The sequence below is a fragment of the Simochromis diagramma genome, unplaced genomic scaffold, assembly GCF_900408965.1.
Source record: "Simochromis diagramma unplaced genomic scaffold, fSimDia1.1 OVJJ01000753.1, whole genome shotgun sequence".
Classification (NCBI taxonomy): Eukaryota; Metazoa; Chordata; class Actinopteri; order Cichliformes; family Cichlidae; genus Simochromis; species Simochromis diagramma.
In genome coordinates this window covers 5,282,700-5,294,841 of record NW_024387523.1, presented here as the reverse complement: position 1 = coordinate 5,294,841, position 12,142 = coordinate 5,282,700, and the positions used below count along the sequence as shown (strand labels likewise).

The 12,142-nt window shown below is 41.5% G+C and overlaps 1 protein-coding gene across 1 annotated transcript; it reads right to left on the bottom strand.

Moving 5' to 3' along the window:
- Nucleotides 1-2,285: 2,285 nt before the first annotated feature.
- On the bottom strand, nucleotides 2,286-12,040 carry rnf5 (ring finger protein 5). The gene is made up of 6 exons (XM_040020746.1): nucleotides 11,687-12,040; nucleotides 6,543-6,561; nucleotides 5,722-5,834; nucleotides 5,589-5,646; nucleotides 5,383-5,494; nucleotides 2,286-4,184 (listed from the first exon to the last, which is right to left on the bottom strand). The coding sequence occupies exons 1-6, from the start codon at nucleotides 11,893-11,895 to the stop codon at nucleotides 4,060-4,062; spliced, it is 636 nt and encodes a 211-aa protein (XP_039876680.1). The 5' UTR covers nucleotides 11,896-12,040; the 3' UTR covers nucleotides 2,286-4,059.
- Between the last annotated feature and the right edge of the window lie 102 nt (nucleotides 12,041-12,142).

Genomic DNA, 12,142 nt, shown 5'->3' with positions numbered 1-12,142 from the left:
TGTCAGATGGAATGAAGTCTATTTCTAAATAAATATATGTTCGGAGCATTTTAATTCCTTTACAACTGCAATCTAGGAAGTTTATCATGTTATTGTTTTGTCAGGCTTCGGGGTTGTTCCAGATGGCTGTATGCATGTGATTAATGAAGACTAAAGATTTTTTAAAAACTCCCACCATGCTGTCATAGATGAGCCAATATTAATGCTTTTAAAGCATACGTGTCATTTGATGTTTCAGCTACTGAATGGTAGCACTGAAATCTCTATTTTTACATAGTTTTACCTAGAATTATTTTATTCCTCAATTATTTTCATTAAATATATTTTATGAATATTTAATTTTCCAGTCTGAATAAAAGTCCCTGAAAGTTTTGTTTATTCTTTGAGGCTCCAGTACTGTGTTCCCAGCACATATGGGTTTTTTTTTTTTTTTTTTTTTTTTTTTTTAAACTGGTTAGCTAGAAATCAACCTGATTTGTTCCCATGTTCAAAATTTGGCAAGTGCAGTCTTTGTCCTAACAATCGAGTTCTGTTTCTTTTTTTTGGTTTGTTTTAAATCAATAATTTCATTTGATTTTAGTTTTGCCTTGCGTATTAAGCTCAGCATTTCCTGTTCCTGGGAGAAAACATAGGCTTTGTCTAAGGATTTAATTGTTTCTTCTAATTGTTAAATACATTTGCGTTCCCTTTTCTTATGTGATGAGAATGAAATGATTAACCTCTCAGCACAACTTCCCCTGCCTCCCAGAGAGCAGATGCTGATTTTCCCATACATCCTCGATAGGTGCAAGCACCTCAGATGTTGCTCTAGTATCTCTGTTGTAAAATCTGAGGACTCTTGACATTATTCAACAGTGACATTGTTGCCTGGAAAATCGTTCTGCCTGTTGACGTGTCCCAGTGCTGGATGTGTACACTCCAGCAAGAAGAACACCAATAGAAGCATCCAGGTATTCCTCATCACTGTCATTCCAAATGTTGCCATGGACTTTTTTCCGTTCAAGGTCTATGATTGCCACGATAACTTTCTTCAATGACAACAGCATAAACGGATCAAAACTGTTTCAGTGAAGCAGTCAGGATAAATGAGGCTGTTTGTTCAGGCAAAGAAGCAAACAGGTAAAGAGACGAGCCCCTCTTATTCTCAGTGTGTTTATGATTTCAGTTTTGGCACTAATTGTTGTTTTATAGTCTTATGCAAAGGTCATCTTTTTCAGCAAAGCAATAATTTAGTGAAATGTAATTTTGTTTAAATAGAGATTCCCTAAAGTCAATAAGCCTTAATGTAGTAAATTTAAAAGCACTTTTATCCCGACCCTAACACAAGAGGAAGGTTAAGTGCTTGATGATCAGTTGAACTCTTAGGAGACTAAAATAATGTTGTGCATGTTTCTTATCTCATCCAACTAAAAGCTCCACCCTAAAATGTGTGGATTAGATTGAAATCTCTGATTATTTACTTCAAATTACTCTTAGAAACTACAATAGCTCATCCAATTAATTAAGCTGCTCTTGAATGCAACATTGTAATGTTTATCCAGTTTGAATTGAGCTTTGCAAATGTGAAAACATCGTATTCTATTAATATTAATCACAAGGCACTGGCATGCATGACATTATGACTAGGAGCTGAGCCCCCATAAAACAACCAGGGAATGGTGCTGGGGTTGCTGTAGAGCTATCAGTCCACATAGAGCCAGTATTGTGCGAAAAAGTGATTTTCTGTATTTAAACTGCTTTAAATAACTTGTTGGCCTATAACAGGGGTCCTTAATCCCAGTCCACGAGGGCCAGTGTCCCTGCAGGTTTTAGATCTCACCCTGGGTCAACACACCTGAATCACATGATTAGTTCATTACCAGGCCTCTGGAGAACTTCAGGACATGTTGAGAAGGTAATTTATCCATTTAAATCAGCTGTGTTGGATCAAGGACACATCTAAAACCTGCAGGGACACTGGCTCTCGTGGACTGGGATTGGGGATCCCTGGCCTATAATATGTGAAACATGTCAAATGAATCCCTTGTGAATGATATTAAGCCACAAACAGCATTCCTGTTACAAAGTAAAAGTCCCAGTTTTTAGCACAACACCTATTTTACCTCTGACTGCATAAATATATGACAGAAAAATAATGAAAAATCACAACAGGTCAGCTTTTAATGTAGCAAATGATCACATCTGAGAAGCTTTCAATAAATAACTTGATCATTTTCTGTAAGTTAACTCAGTTGTTTAATTGCCCACTTCAATAAAATAAAAAATAAATAAAAAATGACAACACAGAACGAGACCATGTTTTAATCTTAGTTCATTTTTGGTTTTGCACTACGTCTCCATGTTTCTCCAAAGACTTCCATCACTTGTTTTAGTGTCACATAAGCCTCACAACATCAAGTATTGAGAGAGGATGAGCCCTGGGCAACTATAGAGGACCCGCATTCATCTCTGACCCCGATATGATTGTTGAAGTGCTAAAGACCTGGATGCAAATCAGCGGAGCTTGGCTTGAGTCATTCTGGATTCCCAGGCAGAGCTCACCGCGTGCTATAAAGTTACAAGAAGCCTTTCAGTGTGAAGTGTGTCTGAAGAGGGGAAAAATTATAAGAGGAAGAAATGCTCATCAGACTCCAGTAGCTCACACTTGAGTGCAGTTGATTTCTGCATAACTGTGGGAGATTCTGATGTGGGAAAACATGAAGCATAAAGCGCTATGACTCCGATTCGTTTATTTTGGCCCATGTTTGACTAGAATATTCAAGAAGAAAAAAAACAAAACAAAACAAAACAAAAAAAAACCTCAGGGGTCACTTAACACTTTGCACTTCACATTTTTAAACACATTAAAATGAATTTGTGTCAGTTACTCTGCTGTACAGTCAAAAGAACTACAAGCCTCGTCAAATCATCACATTAGCGGGGCAACAAAATTCTGCTTTCTCAGGAGGGGGATTATTAACTTTTTAAATCAAACGAGCTCCGAAAAGCAAGAAGCATCTCAAGACCCACATCTTGTTCTCTTTTGCTCTCCACGGCTGGTCCTCCAGTCAGAAATACATAAAAACAGCATTTACAATATCCATATGTACAAATACAGAATGTATACGCACGCACTCAGACACATACAGTCAGGAAAAATCAAAGGACGTAATTTAGATCTGTTTTTTTTTTTTTTTTAAATCACGTGTGAGGAGACCAAACTGCTGCTTTTCAATCCTGCATATTGATTTATTCTGCCCCCTTTTGTTAACCGTGCACCTCACACTCTTTAAAGTAGCTGATGTGGGCATGAAAAACAACCTAACCGGCCCATTTTCCCCCAAACACGCAGGGAACTACAAGGAACAAGTGGTCCGACAACGGCACGCGCCCCGAGGTGTAGGGCAGCTCCGACTACAGACAGCTTCACAGTGCGAAGGCAGTTTTTGTTAAGACAAATGTTTAGAAGAAGAAGAAAAAAAACCAACAAAACACAAAAACATCCCACAGGGCCGCTTCTGTCTGTCGCCAATTCTACGAGAACGTCTCCTCCCTGTATTCTAACCCCTCTCACACCCTTCCTCTCTGTGCTTCAGGAAAACCCACTTTCCTAAAGACTGCTCCACCCAGCTTTCTTCTTCTGCAACACTGGACACCAAAAGACGAATAAGATCTCGCGACGTAGCTCACCCTGATCATGTAATACTGCCTCTTTATGCTCTCTGTGCATCCATCTACAGCTGTGTGCACACTGGGAGGGCTTACTCGCCTTGGGGGACAGGCGCTGCACTACTTTCCAGTGAACTTCTTGCATAAATAAAGAGCAGGTGGAGGAGAGGGGTGGGGCCGAGTGTCCTGAAGTGATCTGATATAGTGAGGAAGAGAAAAATCAAACTTCTGTATTCATGGTCTCAAACACAAACCTCCCTCTACCCCCTCCGGTTAGAAAATGGAACGTGAGTGTGTGTCTGTGGCTCGGGTTAAGTGTGCGAGTTGTGTTTGCCGTTTTGTTTTTTTGTTTAATGCGCCCCTCCCTCCCAGACATCAATAATCACTCGTGTGTCTGCCACCAGGTCTGCGTCACACGCTTAGCAGCCAGAAGAAGAAGAAGATGGCGACGAACAGGAATAGAGAGTCTTGCCAGTTGTTATTGCCGTTGTTGCCATTGCCGTTGCCGTTGCCCTGGTGGTCACCGACGTACTGATCTACAGGAAGAGGAGAAGGATTGTGAAGGTTAGTATAGCTGTGAGTGTTTATAGTTTGTTCCTTGGGGAATTTTCCTTGTGCACCTCTGGACTGCATCCAGTTCTGGAGCAATTTTCAGGTTGCTCCTGCTCTGATAGTTTCCTGTGCCAAACTGACTCTGAGCCCACATGTCTTTAGTCGTTTTCTTCTCCGTTCTAGATCTATTTTAACAGCCTGAGGCATCTGAGTTTTAGTTTTGTTGGGGGGGGGGGGGGGGGGGGGGTAGTAGACTGATGCAGTTTTCCCATTGATAAAACGCAATGTGCACTGGAACATTTTGACCTCTAGAGGGCAGTGTTACTGCATGCTCACACAGCAAATTTCACATTCATGGTACAAACTCCTTAGTGGAAGATTTTGCCACTAAAAATAAATAAATGTATAAGCTTTCTAACTCCAACTTCTGAAAAAAGAAAAAGTGTTCATTTGTATTCTTTTTGCTCCTGTGGTAGAAACGACCTTCCATACATCAGCACAAGAGAGACTGTGCTGACCCCCAGCAAAGAGAGACTGATGGGAAACAGTTTTTCACCATAATGCTGGTCAATTTAAATTTAAAATAGAATCTATTACAAGTATCTGGAGATGAGTGACGGAGAAAACATGTGCTTTAAAATGAAACTATACTAAATCTAAGATGGAAAATTAAAGACCAATTAAACAGGTCCAGCAGTGAAACGTGGAGAAATAACAAGGAAGAAACTTTTAGGGTTTTAATCGTGGCTTAGGGGATTAATGCTGCTTAAAACCAATCATTTAGCACACTGATAACCTGAGGGCTTCAGACTCGCAGTCTTGTAATTATTCACACTGATGAGTCAATTTATTCAGGCCTGACTACGGATTTGCTAATGCTTGCATGTCCTACAACCATCATACGCATGCATGTGTAAATCCAAGGAAGAAAATCCAAACATCATTTTTGGATTTGCTAAAATTCTTTTGAGCTGGACTTTTACTAAACACACAGGCTCCTACAGGCACACAGAGAGCCTTGTTATACACTCAGTTTGAATGAATACAAAAGCAGAACAATTAATATCTGTTAACAACAAAACTTTATATTATTTTTATTTATATCTCTTATATCTCTGATACCTCGCTGATATTTTCTGGGGTTCAGCTGTAATAGCAGAAGACTTTATTTCCTTTGTTTACCTGCTCTGTGGAAGGGGTCGTTGGCGTTGAAGACTGTCGTGAAGAAGCCGAAGGGGAACGCTCCGATGCCGAAAGACATGTGGAAGCCGGTGTCCCCGAAACCGCGGAACATCTGAGCGAAGAGGGAAACCCGGCAAAGAAGCTTTAATGTAAGCTAAACTCAGCTTTTTATTTAAAAACCAGTGTGAAAATATAAACCAACTCACCCCGCCTCTGCTCTCAGGCTCTGTTCTCTGCCCCTGAGGCCGGGGTGGAGTTTTCAACCTGAAACAGCAGAAACAGTCAGAAAGAAGCTAACAACCAAAAAAGACACACGCACACACCGAAGACTCTGCTCACCTGGGGTCCTCCTGGCTGGAGCTCCCTCTGCCGTACAGCGGGATTACTTTCTCTCTGCTGATGCCCGCCTTGCACACGGGACACTGCTGTCGGCTGGGCCGCGTCTCCAACCACTGATGAGGAGGAGCAGAGCAAGGAGAAGGATGTCAAAATGATTGCAATACACGTCACACAAACCGATCTTTATTTGCCGATTCAAGAGTGGAACCTAAGTGACGCTACCCACTGCATTTTCTAAAACCTTATTCGCAGCAAGAGATGTGAAGCACAACATGTTTACAGTGGTGAGCGGTGAAGGAAGTGGCAGTAAGAGGAGGCATTAAGTACATTAGCATCTTTAAGCTGCATTAAATCAACCGACAGGTGCAGCTTCCACACTGAGCTTACATCATCACCCTGAACTGATTGTGCTGATTACAGGCCTCCTCTCAGGACTGTGGACCTTCACTGAGGTCTTCCTCGCTGTGCTGTTAGTTTGACCCCCTTAAAATGAAGCCAATAATAATCCTGAGCTAAATGCTAGGAGCCCTTACAGACTGCTTCAGCACAAAAAGCCCCACCCACCTGCTGTCTGAACCTTGTGGGGGGCAGCCAATCAAAAAAAAAGTTTACTTAAATGGAAATCAGCTTATTTAAGAAAGCTGAGGAGCCTCGTCAAGTTCCAGTATAATATAAATAATCATAATTTTGAGCTGTGAATCAGGTACACTTTAAAAACAAATATCACAATTTTCAATATTGAAATTAAATGACCTTGAACTGCTTAATCAAGTCTCTAAAAACCCTGTAAAAACACACTACAGGAAGTGTGAAACACTCACCTGATGAAGACAGGGCCAGCTGTAAAGAGCGAGAAAAGAAAAGATTAATTTACATTCTCACAACAGCATCTTTCAGTTAAAATAACAGACAAACCTGCTCCTCAAAGGTGGCTGATTAAAATGCTCCCTATTGTTTGCATTAATTGTCTTCATCTGTTTTCAAGACTGCGGGCCAGGCCAACCTGCTGCTGCATTGTGGGAGGCCAGGATGCAGGTTTGGGGAGACGCCCCAACACTGAGGTATTTTCAAGACAAACAGTTCTCAAATGCTGAATATTTCTTCATATTAACAGCTTATAGCTACTTCAAGGCAAACAACAGAAACTGTTTTTGTCACTTTGTGTCATCCACACAAAATGACCAACCTTGAATAAGAAAAAACATATTTACAGCCTGGTACAAAAAACTATTTGGTGGCTGCTGACAGAGGTGGATGTGCAAGTACAGTAACTTTTGGCTTATGCATCCATCTTTTCTATATGATCTGCACCACTGACATTCTGTCTCATTGGATATCAAAAAAACCCAAAACAGCAATGAGAGATGCTGTTTGAAATGAAAAGAGGGAGATCAGTTTCACTTCACTGTGCAAGCAGTGCTTTCCTTGCTTGCCCTGCTGGAACAGCACTAGCATTCCTCTAACCCCATTCATCTACTGTTTTAACCTTCTGTTTGTCAGAGGTAGCCAATCAGAAGAAACTTAGATTAGTTGGTTTAAAGATTTCAAGAATAAAAAGTATAAAACTTAAAATTTCTCCTTGAAGTGAGCAGAATATTTTTCCACTGGCAATATTTATAAAGAAAACACAGTCAGCAGATTTAACTGTACCTTAAGTGTGCTGGAAAGGTGAAAACAAATTTCTGTGGTTAAAGTTTCCTCTAAGTGCCTCAACTGTTTTCTGTTTGTAAATCCTTTCTACACACCAGAGATTCTTTGTCAGATAAACTGATAACGTTAAGTAACTAGTGCAGTAGTACTTCTATAATTCTTTTCTACTCTAACCCCAGTCATGCAGGGGAACAGGCAGGGCTTGTTTTTGACACCATAACAATTACGTAACATTCGCCGCATCAGGTGAGCCCAAGTCAACAACTTAATGTGAACAAACTAACAACCAACAGAGCCAATCCATAACACAAAACCCTGTGTTAATCTGCAAATCTTTACACACATGCTCAGACTTTCACAGCACGTCTCAGTGTGTACATTGCTTTAATACCAGCTATCAGATTGCTGCTGAGAATGGCTTTCTCGTGGATACCAACAGCTGAACAAAGTGCAAAGCCAAAGTTAATAAAACAAACCTATCAGCTCTGACTAAGCATGTGGGCACACGTTTAGACAACCTGAAACTAGCTGCTTAATATCCAATAAGTGGCAATGAAGCCAGAATGCAGACTATATGCCTCCTTACGGTACCACAGACTCAAGTGACGTCACTTGAGTCATTTCATAACATTAAAACAAGAATGCAGCAAAAAACAAAACAAAAACCCTACTTTGTGACAGCGGGAAGGAAAAACCTTTCAACAGGAAGAAACCTCTGTCAGAACCAGGCTGGGCTGAGGGGAGCGGGACAGGACAAAAAACGCACTGTGGAAAAGAGCCAGAGATTAATAATAATCCAATAATCCGTATGGCTCATTCCATGTAAAATTAACTTAATTTGGAAGACGTTTCCATCTTATCTCAATAGAAAACTGCGTCAGGCTGAACAGCAAGTAAACCGACTAATCCTGAGGCTCTGATTTTTCATAGCAGCGTTGTTTTTGTAAAGACACTTGCGAAACCTTGTCCACACCTCACCAGATAAAGCCAGAAATTTCTGCTCTCTTGTTAAGAACGTGTTCGAGTCTGATCTATGCTTGTCATTAACCACTTTTAAGTTAACCATAAGCGTCAATAAAGAAAGCATAGGACAGTTATGTTATCCACATGAGTCGCATCACATTAGTGAGCCTGAATAATCAAACACAGCAGAAACATCAAATAGAGAACTGCTTCCATATCTGTCAGGCTCCAACCTAACCAACATCTTTTATCAATCCTGCCATATTATACTGCACACCTGATTTGCATGCAAGCTTTTGTTTTTATGCTTCATTTCTACACTGTTTACTAGGGCTGCTTGATTATGGCAAAAATGATAATCACGATTATTTTCACTGAAATTGAGATCTCGATTATTTTACGATATTTATTTAACTCTTTAAGTCCTACCATAGAACCAAGTCCGCCAGAGCTTATATTATTTTTTTTTACATGTTGTAGTGCCATTTGTGGGAGCATTTCAAGTTGCTATACAACTGTTATAGCCCATATTTTAATAATATGTATGCATTAAGTCCATAGTAACTACATTAATTGCAAAAAAGTGCAATAAACTACAAAAAAAACTCACTGCACTCAAATGGACTCCACAGTCATCAGATCTCAGAGCACCTTTGAGATGTGATGGAACAGGAGACTCTCATCATAATATGAGCAGGAACTGTGTGATGCTATCATATCAATATGGAGCAGCACATTGTTCGATATATGCCACGAAGAATTAAGACAGATCTGAAGGCAAAAAGGGGGTCCAACTCCTAAAAGTAACCAATGAGTGTAGATTTATGTAGTGATTAAAAGTTGGTGGTTCCCAAAAGAGGGTTTGGGATGTCTCCAGTCAGATTAAGGAAAACCTAAATGTAACTATTTTATAATCATACCTTTATGTCAAACTCTTCAAGGTTTTAAATATCTCAACTGAAACGCGGGATTCTTTTCAGAGGCTTACTGGATAATATTAATGAGCATATTTATTTTTTTGATACATTTCTAATTCCAACTTGATGAGCTCTCATCCTGGAGGAGCAAATTCATTTGCTCTGCAGCCTGTGTGGACGACAAGTATGCTCGAGTGTGCGCTCACTCTGGGACTGTAAAGATGTCACACGCTCATTAACCTTGAAGTGTTAAAAGGAAATTAACATCTCTCACACATAAATCTGGAAGCTGCACAATGTATAAACTAGCAGGAGTCTACCGATGGAGAATCGGCCACACACGGTCAGAATGAATGCTCGGCTGATCAGGTGAAAGGCTGGGAGTTTCGTGTGGTTAAAAAAGATTAGATGTAGGCTTGCAGCGCTGATGCAACTTTAATCTAAAGGTGTTCTTCTATCCTTGCTGACGGTTTCATCATCGCCGTTTCATCAGGACTTCAGAGAGCAGAGGGAGACACGAGTAACACGGCAACTAAATTACATCAGCACGTAACGAGGGAGCCTAAACACAACGCTGTGAGGCAACTGTGCCCCTAACTGTAGGGTTGTTTCTACTGATTAACAGAAAAGGTTACTGAAACAAAAAAAAGTTCAACCAAACTAAATTAAGCCTGACAAAGCCGGGCGAAGAGTGAGTTTGGTCGTTTTGGAAGGACCAAAATAGACAAACCTGCACCAGAATTGTGTAATGATTAGTAAGTTTCTTGTATTTCACGTCATGCAATTTGTGCGAAACACTGTCGCCTCACAGCAAGAAGGTTCTAGGTTTGAATCCACTGGCAGCCGGAGCCTTCCTGTGTTGAGTCTGCACGTTCTTCCTGTGTTTGGGTAGGTTCGGCTTCCTCCTACAGTCCAAAAAACATGCATGTGGCCATGGAGGAGTCGTAGATAAAGTGCTTGAAGTCTATACAATATGTATGTATGCAAGTATGTACGCTTAGCTGGGGTTTGTAGTCTAAATGAGCTCTTAAAGGCCTTTTTAAAACTACAAGCCACATTTACCCTCCTCCCCACACATGCAATGTTTCATTCTATGCCTTTAGGTTTATCAGGGTTTCTGGTTCAGTCACCTGCAGACTGGAGAAGCCAGTGGTAGCTGGTCTGCTCTAGTTCTTGCCTGCTTAGATTTTGCATCCCTATCAGAATTTTCATTTCAAATAAAAGACAAAATAAAAAGTTAAATTACAGGTTGCTCCTATCATGTTATCTCCTGCGGATGAGATGATATGATGGATCTTGGACAGTTAAAACACATCTGTTTTTATTTTCATGTTTGCTGCTGAGCTTTTCTCCACCCAGCAAACGCCTCACCTGTGAAACCGAGAAAACAAACATCACAAACATGTCACTGTGTAAGCCCACACAGGTCTCTGTTGCCAAAACACACTCATCCAGCCTTCGTGACTTAAAACTACAAACAGGTGCCCACTACGCTTTGACATCAGCTACAGTTCTGCTGGAAACGATTAGGATGACCTTCGGGTTGGCCCTAATCCCACATTAACCTCAGCCAAGAGTCACAACTCATGAATGAAGCCACCACATCACTGAGCGTGTGTAAATATTCAACACAGAGTGGACTGAAGGTTGAGCCTTGTGCAAAGCCAGAGCCAACAGTGATGGAACAAACTAGAATTACAGCTGTTACCCAACACCTACTTTCAGTCTTTGATAAAACTTGTCAGCTATGCTGTTTTCTAATCTCAGGATTCTGGCTCAGCGAGGCCATAGCTACAAGGCGTTTTCACTGCTCATTATGTGCATTCAGCATATTGTGAACCTGATCTGAAAGCTGCCCATGATCAGCAGGGAGGTGGAACACAGAAGTTAATGTGTCACCGATCAAACCAGGCGCCAATTGCAGCTGTGACCTCTGACTAGGGCTGGGTGGTCTGACCAAAAACTTGCATCACAGACTTTTTAACGACTCGTGTGGTTTCACAGTATGCACTTATCTTGGTCTGTTAAATCAGACATGAAACACTGAGAACTGATAATAATCCAGCTATGAAACTGCTCATCAGCTGAGAGTCTGCGCTTCAATCCCAGACTGATTTATTTGAAATCCACTGTGGTGGTGTACATCTGCTGATCTGCTGATTCCAGAAACTTTATTCCCTTAAAAGACATGAGATCACTCTTTAAGGCATTAAAAAGGCGGCTTAGTTCACGGGTTAAAGTTCAGCTACATGCTGAAGACAAACACTCTTCACAGAGTTATCTAATAGTCTCTTATCCCGTTCACAACCGACTGATTACCGGAGCGTCGAGGGGCGTGATTCCGCCGTTAGAAACAACCCAAAAGAAGGCCTAACAGGCGGCTAAACAAACCACACTAAGTCCGTGTTTGCGAAACAAATGAAATCAGGACGTACCAGAACAGGTGTCCGCACAGACTGATGACGGCGTCCCTGGCAGTGTCCAAGCAAATGTTGCACTCGAAGGTGGCTCGATCCCGCTCCCGTTCGCTCTCCCCGCTGCCGCCACCCGAACCGTCGCGGTCGTTGCTGCTCTCCCCGGCCGGGAACCCTCCTCTGCTGGCCGGTCCGCCGTCACTCGAGAACCGGTGATCCGCGGCCGCCATAGTGTTTATTTTCCAAACGAAGAAAGAAACGAAGCGAGCCAACCCGCGGCGGCCAGACCCGAGCTAACGTTAGCTGTCAGCGGTAACGGTTGCTGCTGTCACCGACCGAGCCGAGGCTGCTGTCTCTGCCCGAGAGACGACTTCCGTTTCCGGGAGAAACAGGACGCGTGGGACGGGCCTAATTTAAACACCACCGCCACCATAATAATAATAATAATAATAATAATAATAATAATAATAATAATAA

Excerpts from the sequence above, each read along its gene's own strand:
- rnf5 (XM_040020746.1), bottom strand. The coding sequence starts at position 11,895 with ATGGCGGCCGCGGATCACCGGTTCTCGAGTGACGGCGGACCGGCCAGC. Across the intron at positions 5,647-5,721 it reads TCCAGCCAGGAGGACCCCAG|GTTGAAAACTCCACCCCGGC; the intron begins GTGAGCAGAGTC and ends CTGCTGTTTCAG. Across the intron at positions 5,495-5,588 it reads AGCCTGAGAGCAGAGGCGGG|ATGTTCCGCGGTTTCGGGGA; the intron begins GTGAGTTGGTTT and ends CTCTTCGCTCAG.